At 35.0% G+C, this 22,562-nt stretch overlaps 1 protein-coding gene and 1 long non-coding RNA gene across 2 annotated transcripts; one reads left to right on the forward strand and one right to left on the reverse strand.

The window, feature by feature from the left end:
- The first annotated feature begins 17,917 nt into the window (after positions 1-17,917).
- On the forward strand, positions 17,918-21,547 carry LOC121770777. The gene is made up of 5 exons (XR_006043851.1): positions 17,918-18,507; positions 19,073-19,128; positions 20,303-20,364; positions 21,164-21,285; positions 21,407-21,547. It is a non-coding gene; the product is annotated as an uncharacterized LOC121770777 (long non-coding RNA).
- LOC121770776 (NAC domain-containing protein 1-like) lies at positions 20,048-21,440 on the reverse strand. The gene is made up of 3 exons (XM_042167551.1): positions 21,135-21,440; positions 20,768-21,048; positions 20,048-20,653 (listed from the first exon to the last, which is right to left on the reverse strand). The coding sequence occupies exons 1-3, from the start codon at positions 21,298-21,300 to the stop codon at positions 20,294-20,296; spliced, it is 807 nt and encodes a 268-aa protein (XP_042023485.1). The 5' UTR covers positions 21,301-21,440; the 3' UTR covers positions 20,048-20,293.
- Positions 21,548-22,562: the final 1,015 nt, after the last annotated feature.

Here is a 22,562-nt window from a genome sequence, read left to right on the forward strand (position 1 = left end):
GAGTAAGTCTCACAACTAACTGCAACTTTTTAAGGCTGTTGGGGTGGGGACCATCAACTGTTTCAGCACAAAATGTTTATTTTTTTCAAATAATAACAGAAAACATAATGATTTTAAATAACCGAATTTCATGTGATGATTTTTTATTCTTTCAAAAATTTTATTTTGAAAGTAGTTCTCTTATGATAAAACTTCACCATCACAGATTCATACTTCAATTTCAATACCACATCACCATTTTGCCGCAAAGATGCCTTTTCTTATCTCTATATCCCACTTTATTATCTGATTTTAATGCGTGACCACCAATTTTCCTCTTTATTCATCTCTAGGATTTGAAATACGATGTTGTGACAGGAATTTAATTTTATTCTTCATTTTTTCAAAACAAAATCCTGCTGCTTTTATTGCCCAACTATATTTTTTATCTCTCTTATTCAATTCTACAACCCCAAATACTATAGGCTTCAAATTTTCGCCGCTAGTTGTAGGCTACATTTTCGTCTCCTCCTATACATATGTATTTCAGTATTTGTACCAAATAAGATGGTTTAATTAGAAGGTGTAATTTTTCTTGCATAGGTTTTGAAAATTGACACACTGTTTGAGTGTATTTCATACAATGGGCTGTGTGGCTAGGGGAGTAAGCTTGTGAAAAATATGTACTGTATTCGAACTCTAAAAAAATGTGGGTATATGGAATAAAGCTGAAACAAACTAGCTATTCTTATGCAATATAATGTCTTGATTTTCCATTTTAGTAGTACATCAGTAATTAAAATCTGAATATACTTTTTACATTTTGGGTAAGTAGAACTCCCACTCTATTGGATCATTATACTTGTATGAAATTAATATACTATAAAACTAAGATTTGCAATTCATTAATTGTTTTTTACTCACTTTTCTTCACTGTTCTCAAAAGATTGAACCGAAAAGTTTAAACCGAATTAAAACGGGACATTATAATGCGCCAGAGTATGATTCTTATTTTGGTAAAATACAATCATCATCTACAAATTAAGGTCACTTGTATAAGTTAGCCTAATTATTGAAGTTATATACTCCCTCCGTCCCAAGCTACTCGCACGTTTCCTGTTCGGCACGGGGATTAAGGAATGAGTGATAGACAAAGTCAAATATTACGGCTGTAGTTGATAATTTTTACTAAAAATGGAAAGAGTGCAAGTAACTTGGGACACCCAGAAAGGAAATAAGTGCAAGTAGCTTGGGACGGAGGGAGTACTATACTGATTAGTCAAAATCATTATATATCAAGATTTTTCATTATTTGATTTGTCATGGCTGTCATGATCATATCAAATGGTTTACGAGATTTGAAGATGCCATCCGTATCTGCATGGAAAATGATGTGTGATAACCGATATAATTAGCGATGTGGTACTATATTTTTATATATAATATTGAGAAACGATTAGCTAATTGAGGATTCGCTGTTGTAAGATGAAGTTTTATTTATTATGTTATTCATGAGTTACCACTATTATTTTAATAGCTAAACTCGTCTATAACTAGAACAATTACAATGAGATGCTTAAATATATGAGACAACTATGAAATTAACAAGAAAAAAATATTCTTTAAAAATTAATAATAATATAGATAATTTACTTGGAATGAATCATCATTATGCTCACATATTAATAGGGTAATTAAGTCAAATAAATAAAAATAAAATGAGAATGTGAAGAATACTGCAGTAATACTATAAAGATTAAAATTAATTTTATGATGTTGAGAGGTTCAACAAATTCGGCTGCACATGCAGTATTTGGCGACTAGTTCAGTATACAAAATCATTTTGGTAATCTGATTTCTTTTTGAAACAATTAATATTCTGAACTTATTGTTTTCTTGGGCTGCTCACACCTTGTCATTATTTGTGATTATGGTAATAGTAAAATGTAAGAAAAATCAAAATTTCGAACTTTATCGATTTTGAAATAATTAATATTTCGAACTTTATCGATTTCGAACACTATACAATCCGGCTCCTGGCCCATCAGAGAGAATAAGTTGGTGTATGAAATTCGGCACGGGGCTGCTCCATCCCCACGCAAAGAAACCTGACGGTCACCCCAATTGAACTTCATGGTCAGTTCCTTGTAGTTCTTGGTAACATCCTCGAGTTCCTGGAGCCATTGGACTCCGAGAATCACATCCGGTCCTTCAACCTGTAGTATGAAAAGGTTGATGTCGAATGCATGACCTTACAACAAAATGGGGGGTTTTTAGACACGCATAATCACAACGCAGAGAGGCCCCATTGCCCACAAAAACACGGAAAAGAGTAAAAGAGTGAATAGGGAGACTTAGCTGTTCCGCGATGGTGGGCTTGATGAAGTTGTGTGTACTGCCACCATCAATCAATACGGATATCTCGGAGTCATTGATATGCCCTTGCAAGCGAATAGACCTCGGTCGCAATTTTGGACCGATCACGTGAACGCTCGAAACATCGCCTATGATTACCATGTTTGCACTCTCGACATCTGACTCTGTGATCCTTGATCGAGATCCCAAGATTTATCCTTACAGTTATCCTCCCAGTAAGTCAGCCAACTCGAGGCTGGGTGGTCGAACAAATATGCCGTCACGTAAATTCGGTCTTGGAGTGGGGTGATGTGATGGTTGAAATAACATTGGATTTTTCGAATCTAATCCGTGGTGTTTTCTCCATTGAAACGGGGAGCCTTCGGTTTAACCTTCGCGAGGGGCTCCGTTTCGACGCCCGTCGGTGGTTGGACGAGGGATGGTGGTAGTTTCCACCCCCGTGTGGTCGGTGCTGGGGCGGCAGGAGCAGTTGGCCGATTCCCCAGGCTTGCGTCAATCAGCAGTGCAAGGCTCTCCTCTATCTTTCGGTTCGTCGCCTCTTGCCGGCGAGAGAAAGCCTCGAGATCAAACTGGTTGGACATCAACCTCTTGTCCTGCCCAGCATAGCGGATTTTCATGTCGAAGAGCATCTGAGTAAGTTTTTCGTTGTAATAGGATTTTGGTGGAGGGATCTCGGTGTCAGTGGAGGATCAGTTGTAGCAATTTGGGAGAAGAGAACTCAATGTAAAGCACCAGATGATAGGCCATAGAGACCTATCGGAGGATCGGAGCTCCTGTTTTGCAGAGATTATTGGCAGGAATAAAGAGAGTGGCGGAAAATGAAGAACTAGGGTTTCGAGAATAAGCTTTTTATTTCTTCTTCTCGATATTTTGACTCTCTAATGAACTCTATTTTATAGAGTTCGGACCCTGCTCGATTCGACTCTACGATTCGGGAAAGAATCAAGAAGAAAACCCGAAAAGAATTTAACAATAAAATTAAAGATCTACGCTAGGAATTGTTCGGAAAATAAGGAAAGCAAATAAAACAAGATATAATCTAATCTTTAGTGAGATATGAAATCTTTGAACTTTGTGGGCCTTGACACCGCTCTTCTTGGTCTGTCCCTTCTCGCTTGCATCAGACTCTTCCTCCTTGCTTCTCTTCCTCCTGTCTGTCGGCTGTCATGCACGTCTGCATGGTGTTCCTGATACGGTTGGTGCGTCGGGGTTGAGTCCTTATCAGCAAACACATAAACATATATTGATCAAGGTGTTCAAATGTGAAACTACATTTTAAAGAGGGAACCATTTTTTGTCTATGAACCTTGTCAAGTTATCAATTTTGATCCGTAACATTTGTAAATATGTTCCGAGATTCATTAACTTCGATATAATATCGTTTGAGCTACTTTTTCACTATTTTGAACTTTTTTTGGATGAAAACACCTCAAGCCCAAGAAGGACATTAATTAGAGTCTATTTAGTCTCTCTTCTTTATTAAAATATTTAACTTATCTTTCGGTCCCCTTTATTAATTAGGAGAAGGAAAAAATGGGGAAGAAGATAGAATTGAAAAGAGAAGGAAGAAAGGGGCAAAAAAATTAAGAGAGATAAATTAAATATTTAATGAAGAAGAGAGAATAAACAGACTAAAATGCCCTTCATGGGCTTGAAGGTGTTTTTTTAAAAAAAGGTTTGAAACGACGAAAAAGTAGTTTAAACGATATTACATCAAAGTTAATGGACATATTTTTAAATGTTACAGACCAAAATTAAGGTAGCAAAGTTTGCGGACAAAAAAAATGTTCTCTATATGTCATTCGAACAGAAAGATTAATTGCGCGAACTTGTGTTTATTGTCATTATTTTCTGAGTAAAATGATTTTTATTGTGAATATAATGGTTTTATACTTTTAATGCAACGATTTTATCATTTATGGTTGTTATTATAAAATAGAAGTTTCACATTAACAATATATATTTATTGCTTTCATTAAGAAGGTCAATTCATGCCAATTACTTTGTTTCGACAGATATTTTCGTTAGCTATAATAACTCAATTGGATACTCATGTCTAATACACGATTTCATTACTGGAAAATAGTTTTTGTCATCTTTCAAGTGTCCTATTCGCAGATCTACATTATTTTAGAAAAATACTATGTTAAATCCCATCATATTTTAACTTTATTTTAAGTTTTTCTTGTGTGAGGCAGCACTTGGTCATTTGACAAGAAAAGAATATCTTTTACAATCTTTAACGGTCAATAACCAACTTATATTTTTTGTTTTAACAGAGATATTCTGATAAAAGAATAACTTTTCCTATGAGATTAAATCATGACCGTTGATCTCGAATATAATCATCTGCTCAATACCAGAGGATGAGCTTTTGTGCTGTCTCTCTCAACGCCCTTTCCACATCTAATTCCATCTACCATTATTACTTTATATTTTTTCCGCAATAAAATTATGATTTACTACTAAACTCCAAAACACATAATTAGCAATGTTGACTTGCAGAAGCAGAAAAATATATTGTAACAACAAAGATCTTTAAAGCAGATTGTTCGGTTATGGTTATGGGCTTTAAGCTTCATTAATTAATTAACTGACGTGACCATAATGTAAAGAAGTGTTAATATTGAACTAGAATTCAATTTATTTATTATGGTGAAGATGGTGTAAAAAAATTACATTTTCTTTGTTATATGGTTGTTGAGAATCCGAATCACATCATATATATAATGGGGAGACTTTTACAAATTTGAAAATGTCAATGCTTTTATTACTCGGAATCCGAATCACGTCATATATATAATGGGGAGTAGTAGGAGTATTATTTTACATTCATAGCCATTAATTGATTGATGTAAATACAGTATTGTAAACGATTTAATAAAAGCTAGCTATTGTAATAAAGTTTAAAAGGTGTAATATAGATTCTATAAAAAAAAATTCACATATAGTATATGTGTAAATCTATTACCAAGGTAAAAAAAATATTTCTAGCAATACACAAATACAGTATATATACGAATGAAAATATATCAAAGCAAAATGGTAAATACTTTCAACAAGTTGACTAATTGCATCGGTTTACTAGACAAAGTTTATCGATAAGCTTTAATTTAATACGGAGTACGATTTATTAGAGATTTTAAATCATAAATTCCAACTATAAATAGTAATACGAACATTAAATTTGTGGTATACGCAACAAAATTCTGTTTGTCTGACATACATTAATTTTTTTTACATGAGATATATTAATAATAAATGCTAATTGCATTATTTTTCATTTTCCATTGCATTAATTACTTAGATTAGTAATTATTTTCGTTTTATACGAGATATAATAATAAATACTACTTGCATTTTTTTCATTGACCATTGCATTAGTTAGATGAGAATTAATTTCTTATTACAAGAGATATCATATTAACAAATACTACTTGAATTATTTATCATTTTCCGTCAACGATATTGCATTTGTTGGATTAGAATTGTGGATTGACTTTGGAGCACATAATTGTAGACTTTCAAGCAGATAATAAAATAGACAAAGAACATAATGATCGGAAGTTTAGCAATAATTCCATTCAGGAGAAATATTGGAACAATAATGATTTGGATATTTATAATTTAACCAACATCTTATCATGTAAATAATTCATTTTATTTTTGAATAAGAAAAAGGCGCAGTTGCTTACATTGATATAGTAATTAAATCATAATTTGTGTGAGAGTTCAAGCACACATTTGAAAACTAAACGAACCATATCAAAATAAATAATTGCAGTAATGTTTTGTACGAGAGAAAAGAGAGGGCTATCGTCAATTATTTAATTCCATTTAAAAATTTCCCGCAAAATGTGATGAAAACGTATAAGTTCATCCACATTATAATCATAAAAATTATGCAAATAATTGCACATGAAGTTTGCTTGAACTGGATTATTTAAAAGATTTGTCAGTTTTCTTTATAAAAGTTAGGTTGTGTACAATTTATTAAGAGATCAATCAGTGGCGCTACCATGACAAATCATAGGATTGCGTAACTATAACTCAATATTAAAGTCATAATTCCCTCCAGCAACAATTCAAGTAAAAAGTTAGTTTTAGTCTTGTCGATTTCTTATTATTTTTTATTTTGGCCACGTAACATAAATATATACTCCATAAATCATAGGGTCGATTGTACGAAAAATAATTATATAGTTCTTGCATTCAATTTTTAAAAAACACTAGTCCAACATTCATTATTTTTGCTGAAACTTTCAGTTCTCTTTTCTTCTTGAGAACATATTTTTGGGCTGTCTTACATATAAAACAAGATTTGAAATATTCATCAAAATTACTAATAATTTTTTTTTTCAGAACTAAAAACTTCAAGTGAGCTCTAGTTGTGCAACGGAAATAAAAGAGCAAATAAAATGTAGCAAATACGCATCTTTATTTCCTTATACTACTATATTTTGGAGATGGATCATGATTGAATTTTTCTTAAAGTTAGAATATAGAGTTATTAGTTTGCAAATACATTTATCAGTTAACATTATGAAACATATCAAATTTTGACTCAATATTGATTCATCAATATCATTAACTGATAGTACTATTTTTTGTTATGTAAATTGATATTAATATATCACTACACTAATATACATTTAGTTGTCAAAGTTTTTATTTAAAAAAGCTCTCTTTAGAATACTTTTTCATTAGGTATCCCTGTAGAATTTGAATAAAACAATAAATTACTTTAAAAATCCGTTAAATAAGGATGATAGAAATTAAAATATGGTGTACAAATCATTAATGAAGGGAAGCAAAATGCGCTTTTGCATGACATTTGTTCATTGTCGCGAAACACGTGTGGCCGCAGACACGACTTTAAGCTGATGGCTGCGCCGCGATCAGTGGGACTGTGGGAGTTTTGCCTGCTTGAAGGCAGATTATATGAGCCGTTCAATTTCTTTCGCCTTTTATTAATTACTCGTATATTTTAATTTCGAATAAAATATTTAATCGTAAATTAATAAATTAAAAACGAAAATTATATTATTAAATTAACTTTTGATTCCAATTTATTGTTTTTCGACATTACGCTTTTTTTTTATCTATTAAATTCGACATAACGCTGTAAACAACTTACGTGTGCATATTGTGTATATGCATTGCTAGAAATATTTTGTTTCCTTCCACAAATTAGAAAAGAGAAAAAAAGGCAATGTTCAATGCATCATGGTTGTATGCCACAATAGTAATTATTACTCCAAATATGTGTCACGTCTGATCGATACTTCAATTACAGCTTCGAAAGAAGTTGGAAAGCAAAATTCATGTCACAAAAATAAATCATGTATAAACTAGACTATATTTTAACCCTTTTTCATGAGTAGTCTATTTTAAAATTTAAAAAAATAAAGTTATTTACACAATAACGAAAATTGCATACAAGAATAACAGATCTAGATTCATAATCATATTGCAAGTTGAGCACGTAACACACAACGGAACTAAATCTTACTTGTTGTGTTGTTCTTCTTCGATTGAATCCTGCAAGTTGAATCCACTACTATCGAGGTCCACGTGCAATCCAATCCGATGCAGGAACTATCCCGGTACAATTGCTCCGTAGAAGAAAGCTAGAAATTCTCTCTACAGAGCTTTACGTATTTTCTCTCTAATGTTACGCTATTTCTCATCATCCACAATGGAGAATAAATAACCATTATATAGACAAAGAGTCATTAGGGTTTCATGATTGTTGGGCTTATGGACTAATTATAATTGTAGCCCAACTATAATTATTTAATCCATATTAATCTAATCTAGCCCATATCCTTTCGTCATGGTTGTATGCCACAATATAATTATTACTCCAAATATGTGTCACGTCTGATCGATACTTCAATTACAGCTTCGAAAGAAGTTGGAAAGCAAAATTCATGTCACAAAAATAAATCATGTATAAACTAGACTATATTTTAACCCTTTCTCATGAGTAGTCTATTTTAAAATTTTAAAAAATAAAATTATTTACACAATAACGAAAATTGAGCGACACGTACATAGGAATGAGATCATTAATAAAATAAGGGATCGAAACATAAATAAATTTAAAAGTTCGAGACCGAGGTGTCAAACCCAGATAATTTCGCAGCGGTGCTCGCTGGGACGGACGGCGTCCGTGCCGCTGGCGCGGCAACATGCTGTCCGCCGCTGGCATGGCGCTGCTCGATGCATCGAGCTCGTCCGTGCCGCTGAGCAGGCAACGTCGCGCGTTTCTATTCGTCAACGGATTATCCGTTGGATTTTCTTTTTTTTAATCGAAAATAATACCAAAAAATTAAAAAAATATTTAGATTCCCAAAAATATAGTCGTTTTATTACCTTTTTTTGATTTTTTTTTATTTTTTTAAATCCCAAAATCATCTATAAATACACACATTCATCATCCATTTTTCACATCAAATCATATCTCATTCATATTTTTTCATACAACTCATCTATATCTTCCTCTCTCACTCAAACTCTCTCTAAAAAATTAAAAAATGGATTTCACCGATATTAGTGCAGAAGCAGAGCGCGAAGAACAAGAATACTATGAACAATATCGTGCCGCCTATGAAGTCTATGTCGCCGCCACTACCCCCGCCCCTCCTCCTCGACCAACTAGATCAATTCGCCGCTACATCCCTCGTGACCGGGGGAGAGCCAACGAAAGGCTCGTTGCCGACTATTTTTCCAGCCAGCCACGGTTTCCGGAAGATTACTTTCGGCGCCGTTTTCGCATGTCAAAACAGTTGTTTAGGTGTATTGTCAACACATTGTCCGCCCGTGTTGAATACTTTCAATCACGTAGAGACGCAATCGGTCGGCAAAGTCTCTCAGCGTTGCAGAAGTGTACTTGTGCCATCCGACAACTTGCTACTAGGCAAACAGCTGACCTCTTCGATGAGGAATTCCTTCGGGCACCCACCACCGATGATTGTCAACGGTTGCTTCATCTTCACGAAACAGTCCACGGTTTTCCCGGTATGCTTGGCAGCATTGACTGCATGCATTGGAAGTGGAAGAATTACCCGACTGCTTGGAGGGGGCAATACTTAAGCGGCCACAAAGGCGGCGGCCCAACGCTTATCCTTGAAGCGGTTGCCGACTACCGCCTATGGATTTGGCATGCATATTTCGGTATTGCCGGATCCAACAACGACTTGAACGTGCTCTATTATTCACCACTCTTCAATGATGTTTTGAATGGTGTAGCACTGGTGATCGACTTCACCGTCAACGGAAATGCATACCACATGGGTTACTATCTCGCCGATGGTATCTACCCAAGGTGGTCGACTTTCGTGAAGACGTTTAGCAATCCGCAAGACCCGAGACAGGTTCTTTTTGCGCAGCATCAAGAGTCTGCTCGGAAAGACGTCGAAAGAGCTTTTGGGGTCCTTCAAGCCCAATTCAACATTGTGATGGCCCCGTCTCGGCTGTGGTACGTTAAGAATATCGCCGACATCATGTACACCTGTATTATCTTGCACAACATGATTATAGCTGACGAAGGACCGAGAGCGGCTAACTTTTACTACGAGGATGAAGCCGCAAGCTCAACCGCGAGGTCTCCTCCACGCCGAGGTATGCATACGACGGTGGACGAGAGGATCGAAACAAGACACACAATGCGCGATACCAGAACCCACATTGAGCTACAAGAAGACCTAATCAAACACATTTGGGCGAAATTCGGCCACGAGTAGTGGGTTTTTTTAAATTTTATGAATTTAATTATGTTATTTTATTTTTTAGGATTTTAATTATGTAATTTTTAATTTTTTTGTAATTTGTAATAGTATTGCGGGTATTTTTAATGCATTTTAATATTGTGGAAATATTTTTATTTAAATTGAATAATAGAATGATGGGACCCTTGAGCATGTCCTTGCGGAAGAGCATGGATGTGGGTGTTGTGCTCTTGGGGAAGAGCAGTGAGTAAAAAATTAATAAAAGTGGGTCCGGGCCCACTTTTACTCCCTGCTCTTAGGCAAGAGCACAACACCCACATCCGTGCTCTTCCGCAAGGACAAGCTCAAGGGTCCAACCATTCTATTAATCAATTTAAATAAAAACATTTCCACAAAATTAAAATGCATTAAAAATACCCGGAATAATATTACAAATTATAAAAAAATTAAAAATTACATAATTAAAATACTAAAAATTAAAATTGAAATTGCTAACGGCTATGCCGTTGGCCAATGGGAGGCTGCCACGTACGCTGCTCGCTGGCACGGACTTGCTCGATGTATTGAGCAGCGCCGCGCCAGCGGCAAGAGCGCAGCGGCGGACAGCGGTGTCGTGCCGCTGGCACGGACTGACGGACGCTGTCATGCTCACCGCTGCGGATGCTCTAATGATCATAAAACCAGAATAAATAAATAAATAAATAAATAGAAGTATTATTATCGTAATATTTATATTTAGACATTGTTCATTGTTACGACTTACGAGTCTGGCATAATTTTCAAATGTACTCCTATTAATAGTACTCCTATCTCACAGCTTCTCCGATTTTAGTGTTGAACTTTTAAATATGGAAAGAATTTGGAAAGTTTGAATCCAGTCGACCGTGGTATTAGAGCAGAGCCATCTTAGGTCAATAACAAATTCAAAACCCAATTCAACGATATTAGTCGGTCAATGACCCACTTCAATCCATCTCCTATATATTGTCTAGCAAACTTCTAATTAAATGATTAGTTTTCAGACGCCAAATTAAGATATAAATAGTATTGATGTGTGCAAGTTGACTAATCGATAAATGATACTCCCTCCGTCCCGCTTTAGCAGTCCCGGTTGATCAATTTCGGGTGTCCCGCTTTAGGAGTCCCGGTTGAACTCGGTGCATAAAAATTGATGTCCACTACATCAATTTATTTATTACATCATTTAAAAGTGGGACCCAACCTCCACTACATCATTTGTTTATTACACACTTAAAAGTAAAAAAGTTGTTTAAAAGTGGGACCCAACCTCCACTATATCATTTATTTATTACACACTTAAATACCCCTTAAAACATGTGCCCGACTCAACCGGGACTGCTAAAGCGGGACGGAGGGAGTAATTTTTAAGAGCAAAGATTATAAACTTGAGTCCATTGTGACTTGATCTTTAAATTTATATCCAGTCGAATTTAATAGCATTCAATCAAGTTTACATTTTATACGGTGGATGTTTAAGTATAAAATCCAAACTCGTGCAAAAAATTAGAATCAATATCGGGAGTTTTTTTTTTGTACATATCAAAAGTTCCTAATAAACATAGCGTATATTCTAAAATATTGATTGAAGACAGATGATTTGAAAAGTTATTATCCCACGCCATAAATTAAAAAAAGAAAACAGAGATAAAGAATGATGTTATATTTGGTAATTGGGCCGACAAAGATCAAAGTAATTAAGCTGCAGAATTTATCTTTGTCTGCCATAATAGTCTGAACAATCGTTTTTTGGTAGTAATCATAATAACTACCTGATTTCTTATGTCAAAAGAGTTAAACAGATGATTAATCATTTGCAAAAACGAAAAATTATCGTGATATTCTCACGTAAAAATCTTGTGCACGCTTTTGAATCACTTTTTACTTAATTATATTTAAAATAATAGTAATAAATTTATATTCTGCGCACTAACCAAATACTACTATATTCAAAATTGCATTTAGCAATCTTGTTTGTGTGAAGTAGTATTAAATTAAAGCGCAGTGTGTGTGCAATGATGAGTCACCAAATTGCAGAATCACAACAGCACAAAAGAGCTCAACACAAGAGATATTGTAGCTGTCAAGCATACTCTATTAGTAATTAATATACGGAGTAATATAATACTACTAAATTAATAACAACATTATGTTTCAAAAGGTTATAGTAATAAATTATTACTAGTATTTCTTGAATTAATTTTACAACTTTTCCTCATTTTCTAATGTAAGTTTCAAAGTTCAGAGACAAAAATAAACTACTAGTACTATACGGTTTACAAAAAAAATAAAATAAAAATAATGAGAAAATGAAGGTGTGCCGACGCTATTCTGTTCCCCCGGAACGGAACGACATTGCAACGTTATTGATGCTCTTCTTAAACTATAAGAATTCATAAGCTAATATCAAATAATAAGAATTAATGAGGTGTTAGAAGTGACCCCAACGGAGAGAAGTATATATCTTTTAAATTAGCTATGGAAAGTTACTACTCCGTGCAGTAAGGTGCTTAGATATTATTATTATTATTATTATTATTATTAATATTATTGAGTTAGTTATAAGGTTGTACACTATTTGACATTGCATTATAGTATGATATCACATGGAAACTGTTAGGAATTTATGTGTATTAATCTAATGAGTATAGTGGAAATACATACAAATGATCATAATTCATGATCATTTGTATTTGTAAGTTGAGTTGTGTTGTTTCATTCTCGCAGTTGTCGCGTGTTAATTAGATTGTTGATTTCACTATTAGTAGGTGACTTTTCTGTCTTAATCACGTTCTTCTTCATGGAGAAATATAAGTAGATAAAAGGTCAAGTAGATAAATGACCACATTACCACTAGTCCAATAGACTTATGATTTAATTTAATTATAGCTTAATTATAAGTAATTGACTAATCTATATTAATCCAATTCTAAGTCCATATCCTTATATAAACATATTTATGCATTGTTTAAGACACTTTTTTATAAATGGTCGACATTGACTCCCCTTGTTCACTAGTTTTCTACTAGTAGTCTGATAGAACCTTGTTCTATTGGGATTGAGCACGCACGTTTGAAACGAGAATAAAAGGAAGATAAACCCTAGTTGAGGTCCTAGGGGGCGATTTCCGCCAGAACCGGGGAATGAGAACAAGTTATACTTTATTTCTCAATGAATCAAAATACTAGAGAATTCTATAATTTATAGAATTCTAAACCCTAAACATATCTTGCTAATCAAGAAAGATAATAAAAGATTACAAAAAATATGGAATATAACTAACTAAAATAAGAGATACTAAATCAAATCAAATAAAAGATACTGGAGATGATTTTCAGCGAGATTCACTAAATCGAGGACCCTATCAACTCTCCCGCTGTTGAAAATCACCTTGTCCTCAAGGTGGAAGGCATAATAAGAACAGCTATAGTGATTTTCTCTCGTGAAATTGATAGCAAGTAAAGGCAAACAAAATCAAGCATCCAATAAAATGCAAATACCCCATTAGAGAACACCACAACCACCAAATCAGGTCCTCTCTGATAATAACATGCTGTTAACTGTGCCTGCGTTTGCATAGAAAAGTCATTTTTGTGGAATAACTCGTCATTCTCATCAAGCTCGTCTCCATTAGCACCAACATCATTCCTTTTCTTCAAATTAACATCACTACTTTCTCTTCCAATAACTTCAATGTCGGACAACCCATAATTCAAGGCTCGGCTGGACAATGGATCGCCCGGTGGTAAGATGCGAGCATCGCCGTATAGATTAAGGAGGACCGTTGCATCACCCCAAACTCCTTCAACATGATGTGCTTTGCCGTTAGTCAAGTAAAATGGACGGTCATATTGCCATTTAAATGCACCACAGACAATACTCATAAAATCTCCGGGGTAAAAAATGAGCACTCCTTGCTTCACATCAAACCGAAGAATTTCACACCCCCATCGTGTTGAAGCGGTAGAGAGAGTCGGCGACACCTGCCAATTTGCTTCCGTATCAGAATGCCTCCAGGATTCTCTCGGTACTCGGCGTGGTCGAGACAAGGATTGAAACACTGGCTGCGTGTTTATGACAACAGTGCTGATCCATGACAGCAGTGAGTCCACGGCAGGAGCAGTAGCAACATGACCACAGCAGGTCGTTCGGTCAGGTGGCAGTCTCCAACCTATGGTAGGATTTCTGCCCAAATGCAGAGGGTTGTCTCGCAGGGGAATCGAGCGGCCATCGCCCATAGATAGTCCTGACTCGCACAGTTCTGGATCACCATTAAGCAAATTCTGTATTGGAAGAGACTCAATAGCCAATGGAACTTCACCAAGTTGGGCACGATCAATCAAAGGAGTACCATTATCTTCGAAGGTGTTGGTATGAAACTCATCAAGAAAGAAATCGTCTGCATTATCATCCACTCCAAAGGTAGCTGACTGCCTAGATTCATATAAAGAACGAGCAATGAACCCTCCAACCTTAGCGATGAGTGCATCAACTACATTAACGTCATTCACTGTCTCCTCCAAATTCTCAATTGGGATGACGTTGCATGGAGGCTCCTTGAGTGAAGAGGGTGTGCTTGTATCATTAGCAATAACAACCTCTTCGCTATCGAGGGAGACTAACTGCCTTTCAACGGCCATTTCTGTTAAATCTGGAGAAAAATGGTAATAGACTGCCACCAAGAAATCCTCCCAACCTTTGCCTTTATTGTTTTCCTCCCAGTACGTCATCCACTCCGATGCTGGATGATCAAACAAGAATTGGGTCAGGTATAAACGATCATGGAGCGGCATGTACTGATTATTGTAGTAGTGTTGGATTTTATGAATCCAATCCTCAGCATTTTCGCCGACAAAACGAGGGGGATCGACGTGAAGGCGCGGTAAGGGCTCGGCCTTGAATCCCGGCGGCGGCTGTGTGATCGACGGAGGAAGTGTCCAACACCGCGGAGGCTCTGCGACTGGCTGCTGGGCCGGCGGCCGAGTATGCCACGGTGGATGTGGAGGTGAGCGCTTGTCAAGGCTGTCCGGAGGCTCCTCGATCAGTGTATGACGTCTGAAATTGGCTAGAAATTCGCCATGAGCAGCAACCAGTTGGCGCAAGTCCACGAGGATCTCACGGAGAGCATGTTGTTGTAAAGATTCCTGGAGAAAAAGCCATGGAAACAAGTGGTGGCTGCGTGGCTGTGATGATTGGAGTATGGATTGAGATTGTGATGATTTTGTCGTGAGTCGTGAGTTTTGAGAGATTTTGATGGAGGAAGAGTAAACAATGGAAGCACCAATTGATAGAACCTTGTTCTATCGGGGTTGAGCACGCACGTTTGAAATGAGAATAAAAGGAAGATAAACCCTAGTTGAGGTGCTAGGGGGCGATTTCCGCCAGAACTGACGAATGAGAACAAGTTATACTTTATTTCTCAATGAATCAAAATACTAGAGAATTCTATAATTTATAGAATTCTAAACCCTAAACATATCTTGCTAATCAAGAAAGATAATAAAAGATTACAAAAGATATGGAATATAACTAACTAAAATAAGAGATACTAAATCAAATAAAATAAAAGATACTGGAGATGATTTTCAGCGAGATTCACTAAATCGAGGACCCTATCATGGTCACTCTTCATGTGGCACATTAAACACAATGACAATTTTCATTTATGAAAAATGGAGGAAGACTTAAAAAACAAAAATTGAAAAAAGTGAATATGACATGAGCTAATTATAGAGTATATTCGAACACCAACATATAGCAAAAATGACGTTGTCTCAAAGTATAACTAATTTATAAACATATCGTGAGAGTCTGGTGTCAAACTGCCTACACGTCAATATTCATCAATATTCGTATCGAGATTCTACTAAAAATCAATATGAATAAAGTATGCCATCTTGCAACACCTTTAATGTTTATGACTTTTATATTATATATGGAATTAATTCTATCCTAGGCTGGAAAAGATTGATTCTCATCACTACGGCATAAGAATGTAGAATTTCATTACGTATGCAAGGGATAAGGATAATGACACTGTATTAAAGGGTACGTATATATATTCATATTTATATTATGTATAAAATCTTTTTATTCCCTTTGACCCAAATTGATATAATTAAGTCTTTTAGGACCAATACTTAGATCTTTCAGACAGCTTACATGAATGGATGCTGACCTAGAGAGAATTTGAATATCTAAGCAGGAATTTTGATGCGTGGTTTGGCTTCGATTAGAAAAGAGTCAAAAACTACATAAAATATGTAAAATTTATAAAAAAACAAAGCTAACACCAGAATAATATCGATATGTTATTTAATGATTTTGTTTGGAAGTGATATTGGTCCATGAAACGCTATATTTAAATTTTAAAGTATGGTATACCATTTGTATCTGCACCGTTGAATTTAGCTTACTTATAATTTCAAATTCGGTGAAAAGTTAAATTCAATTTGTAAAATGCTTCTTTTTAAACGAATAGACTGTGAATTCGATCCACGAAGGATGTACGTGTGTAAATCTCAAAAATATTTTTCACATTTTTGTACTCCTAGTTTTTTTTGGTGAGGGTGCATAGAAATTAAATAAAAATTATGGCGTGTAATTAATTGATTGGAGACAAGTAAATTTTGATGAGAAGCCCTTTGATGAAATGAAATGGGCTTTGTAGTAGTGGAATGCACATAACAAGTAGTAGTGGTTGATTTGGGCTTGGGCCCATTTGGGATATATTTTGTTGGTCTTAAGACTTGATTGGGCTTTGATATAGTAATACTAGCCATTTGAAAGGCACTTAACAAAAATTACATTTTATTGGATTAAAAAAAAAAGAAGCATCGACTCGATTTAAGGACAACATAGTTTCATCGGAACATCATTATATGGGTAATATTATTCAATTTATATTAGCATGCATTAATTAAAGGTGGACAAAAAAAGGTTAGTAGGGGGTTAAACTGAATTATAATTTTGTACATCAAAGGTAAGGCTAAATGTGGTCCATTAGATATAAAAATAGATACTAACACTGTAAATCTGGGGTTTTCTGTGTTTATTGTATTAATTATAATATATTTAATATATTTTCAGCATTATATACGTTGCACTTGGTTATTACACCCTTATTATAACATTCTTCACTAAAACACAATTAGTTACAAATTAAAAAAAAAACTGAAATATTACTGACCTTTTTTGGCGATTATATCTTAAATAATCATGTACATTGATTTAGGGCATGCAATTTATGGAATGAAGATTATTAAAGATGTACTTCAAGTATAATTTATATTTTTTGTGTGTATTTCTTTATCTAAAAATATGCCATTGAGATTTCGTTATATGTATCGTAAAATTAATTTTTAATATACGGTATGTAAACAAGATACTAAGAGGTCATATGAGTTTTTTTTTTAGATTTTTAGGATTGATAATTTTTATTATAAGTGACGTGACATTAAAGATTCAAAAACACGGAAAACATCATAACAATGCATCGAAAACTTCTACCCTTCTTCTATTTCACTCTATTGCCACTTCTGTATTTATTTTTTGTTGTTACCATCTATTTTTTTGTGTTCACTGTGACGAGAATTTTGATATTTGGTGGTACTAGTTGCGATTAAAGTTGGCTATGGATATGTGATATGTATGGCCTAAAATGAGTACAAGTTTTGAACTAACATAATAATTTGAATAAATCAATAACTTTAGACCATAATTTATTTGATTTGTGAATCGACAATCTTACAAATGAATTGCTTGATTATTGTTCAAAATTGAATTTGAAAGATTATAGAAACGATATAATGAAATCATGCTCAATTAATACATTTCAAGAAAGAAACAAAATCAATTAATTACACGTAGATCAAATTTGTCAATCGAAAATGTCAAATGAACACAATCCCCAAAAGAAAAAACTAAACCTGCTAATCAATATTCAATTTCAACTAAATTTTTCCGAGCATCTGCGAGGTTAAATCTGTGAATTTTCGCCATGACTAGTTTGATTTTCATCATTGTTCTTCTCTGCTTTGCTTTTTGCATTTTTCCTTGTCTTCTTCTCGTTTTCCGAATTTGGACTAGATTTATCTCAACAATCACTCAATTGATACCGATATTTGTGGATCAAAAGCTGGTGAAGGTGATCGCAGCTTTGTGCTTGAGCGATAATTGAAGTATGAATCGAAGCCGAAAAAGCGGCAACTCATGGCCGCTGAAACTCACTTTTAGCTTACAAAGAGGCTTTTAGCAAATGGGCCTATCGTCTTTCTCAAAGCCCCTTTTGTTCCATCACAACTTAAATGGATAGAATTCCTCATCCCTAAGTTTCGATTTTTCACACCCTTTTGCTTCGATTACGACATTTTGCGATTCTTTCCGGCTAGGAATGGCATAGGTAGGCACTCCACATTTTTGTTTGGTAGCTGCAACTGAGAAGCAGCAACTTGATTGTAGGACAATTGTGTGAAGCTTGAAAAATTGTGCATTTTTTCATTTCCATTAACTGATTGTTTGATAGTTCTGGTGTTGCTATTGTCTTTCATTTTTTTGAATAATGAGTCAGTTGTGTTATTGATTTCACTACTTTTAGCCAGGATTAAGCTGTTCATTTAATTTTCTTCAACAGTTATATCTGTTGCTGTTTGTAAGTGATTTTTGTGAGCTTAATCTCTGATTTCACTTGATTTTTATGTAGACGTATGATTACGGTTTACTGTTCGAACATGACTTAATAATTGACGAACATGTATGGCTTCAGATAAGGATAATGTAAATATCATCTAAAGATGAACCAATCCACTGCATTCCACAATAGGAATTGTAAACATCCCCACAAAGTTGGATCAATGATTATGCCATTTTGGTCAAACTAAAACTGCTTTGGTGTTATCCTTCTTTTCTAGGACAATGAGTGACTAGATTGAGATATTTTTGTCATGACCACTCATTGTTGCTTTCAGGGCGTGCTTGACAATAGCTGAATCTGCATTTTGAGTGGAAGTTGTGAACGGAACTGGTAAGACCTTAGTTATTGACTGGGATAAATATCATGCACTCTGTTATACTTCATTAGCTGCTTTGTGGCATGAATGGACATGTTTGACCACCTCCTGATGGCTATGTTAATAAATATGAAATGTTTATTTTCATCCCCATAAATTATAGTTTATGCTGTTTCATATTTTGACTAGATCAGGTTTGGATGACTATTGGTATTATTAATATATATACCTTAAGTGCCATTATATGAGTACTCCAAAAGTCCCAACTAAAGAAGAGAAGTTGTTTGTGATATAAATCAAGAGTTAATTTAAGATTAGCTCCCTCCTCAACTTATATCTCTTTTATAGCTTAACATGGAAAGCTATTGCCCTTTTACCAAATTTAAAATCTGATTCAATCTATAAGCCATTAAGAGACATTCTGGTCTAATTTAGTACCGACCAGTTGGATGAGTTAACTTATTATGGAATTCAGATGATGCTAAGCTCTGCGAATTCTTCGTTGCCTAGTGTCCCAATTCATTCAAAGTTTGATGCTGTATTTCTCATGCAATGTGCATCATAGTAATGGAAAACCGGATTTATACGGCATGAAAACAGAAAATTTTGTGTGAGAGCCATGCACGTGTGCATGCACCAAGCAATAAAGAGACGTTAAGTGCGCGATATTTATCTTAGCGATTAGAAACTTTTCCTTTTTTGCATGATTGCAAGATAAATTTGTATCAATGAGTAATAACTCTAAGAAATGTTCTTGTATGCTGTTTGTTATTTGGACTTATGGTGGTGATTTGCATATATCAGTATATCACTAATCCAGCTCAGATTTGAAGTACCTTTGAACTCGATTTGGTTCTAATTGGCGGCGCGAGTTGGTTTCCTTAAACTTAGTCTATTCCATACTTAAACTAGGATTCTCTCCTTAGTGATGTATTTAGCACAAATAGGAAAATCTTTATATCACCAAAAAAGCATATAGCACAAATCTAAAAGCAGTCATAAATTTATCTATGGCCCAACACCACTAGATTAGAATTATGTAGCTTAACAGCATATGGACTTGTCCACCACCAGCTACAATGATAAAGCTATATCCACTGTTGACAATGACCATTTGTTTGCCAACATTCTCTGTACACTTGCTGCTGACTTGATCCCTTAATCCGATGTTGTTCTTGTTTACTGCAGTTGAGACACTGGATTCACAAAAATCGACTGATGGACTTGGAGTTTCACGTCATCTGTGTAAGGTAGCTTAACTTGCCCTGTCTGATACATTTCGGCCCCATTTTCGACTATTGCTTCTTGATTGTTTAAGGGCACATTGTATGCATTTTCATCCAGGAGTTGGGAGATTGAGGTCATGTATTCATACTCCCATAAATGAGTTAGAGAACAAGTTCTCGGGAACTTGTGAATCTGTGGTTCTATAACCTCATTGGCAATCACAGGCTGAATAAAAGAGTCTTCTACTTTTTGCTCAGGAGGCTTTGTTAGATTCTTTTTCTTGTAGATCCGACATAGAACCCAATCATCCAACTGAATACACAACAAAAAACATAGTTATTCTCAGATCTGCATCCAATTCGTGTCTATTTCTTGTCTCAAAAACCCGAAAACAGAGTAACCTCAATCTTGTAAGTTGTAACTTACCCTCATGGAGCCATTCTGCTTGCTTGGATGCGGCCTCGAATCACCCAGTCTATATTCGTGCATGATCCAATCAGTCTTGACGCCTTTCGGCGGCTTCCCCATGTAGAAAACAAGAGCCTTCTTCACACCTACGAATTTCGATCTGCTGTAGATCACTTTATCTGTGCCTGTCGCTTTCCAGTATCCTGAAACAGCTGCCCGATTCGGGCGAACACCATTCGGATACTTCCTATCTCGAGGGCTGAAGAAGTACCACTCACTCTCTCCAAACCCTGCTTTCTCTGTGACATGCAAAACAAAAAACCTATCAGTAATAGTAGTAGTAAATGAGATACATCGATTTTCAAGAAGGTTATTGTTTACTAACCAGGCAATTCCCATGGATCGAATTTGTAGATATCGACTTCGGGGATTATTGAAACTGGGCAGGTTCTGGATGTAGCCTGGTTTTTGAGATAGAACATGATCAGCTCTTCATCGGTGGGGTGAAATCTGAAACCTGGAGGAAGATCAGTGCTGTATGTGCCTACCATTTTCTTTTCTTTTCTTTCCGGTTAAGAATGATTACAGCAAGGAAATGACAACTTAAGGCAAAGTTATTTATTGATCAAACTCTGTTTTTGTGTTTATGTGGTGAAGAGAATGCTATGAGGGGAAGGAGAAGGAGAGGGAGAAGTGTTTGAAATGTTTGCAAGGCAATAGCTCCTCTATTTATATCTCAACATTTTTGTCATCTTGTGAGGTAAAATCACTTGGGATTGGCTGCTTTCTTGACTTTACATACACACATACATACATATATGTGTATGTATATGAAAAGAGTGTGCTTTTGGGTGTTGTTTTATGTGAGTATACATTATACAATGAATGATGCCATGGTGCACAAATTGCGATTACTTGGAATACTACTTTGCTCCAATTGTTGATTTTTAGCCCTTTTTATTTTATTTCTTTTCTTGTGGATAACAATTGGGAATATACTATTAATATAATCCCTTTTCTGGTTAAGATATCTTGTTCTTTTATGGTGCTTTAACGAACTGCGTTCCAATAATTTAATAAAGTAGTAGTATTTGATAGTCATGGTGTTGGAAATTATGGAGCTTAGGGATGGGAAATAAGAGAATATTGGGGTTATTCAGTGTGGGTTTATTTATATGTGCCAATTGTTATTAAAATAAGTTAAAAATAACACTCAACTAGGATATCGTTATATGATCGTGTTGTTTAGTTCTCTAATGGAATGATTGCGATCAATTGAGCTACAGTTTTACTTAATGAAGCTATTGACATTTTTTCAAAGAGGACAAGATGCTCCAATCATGAATTGTGATGAGCCAAAGTTGTAGCACAAAACATAAAACAAAATCAACAACAAGAACTACACAGTCTAAAGCTAGAACCAAAAAAGATAAAAACCACTCAACTTGAGTAGTACTTCAAGCTCGTAATTTAGTTCAAATTCTTTGAAAGTCATTTTATTTTTTATATTTCAAATTGATCATGTGGTGACATTAAAAATAGAAATTCACACCTTTTAAAAAATGTTCTGAAGATGGATGCCCGACCAAGAGAGGAAGCATGCCACCGGTCACCGGATCCTTGGGCAAGCATAGATATGTTTCATTGTTCGTGACATTATACTATAAGCAACTTAAGAATTTGTAGTTGAAAAGGGCTTGTTAGCGTCTCCGTGCTTTCTTGCATATAATATATCGATTTCTTGCATAGAATATATCTATCATCCTCGATTCAAAGAATACCATGTTTGGTCAAGCTATTAACATGAGTTCAC

The sequence above is a fragment of the Salvia splendens genome, chromosome 16 (assembly GCF_004379255.2).
Source record: "Salvia splendens isolate huo1 chromosome 16, SspV2, whole genome shotgun sequence".
NCBI lineage: Eukaryota > Viridiplantae > Streptophyta > Magnoliopsida > Lamiales > Lamiaceae > Salvia > Salvia splendens.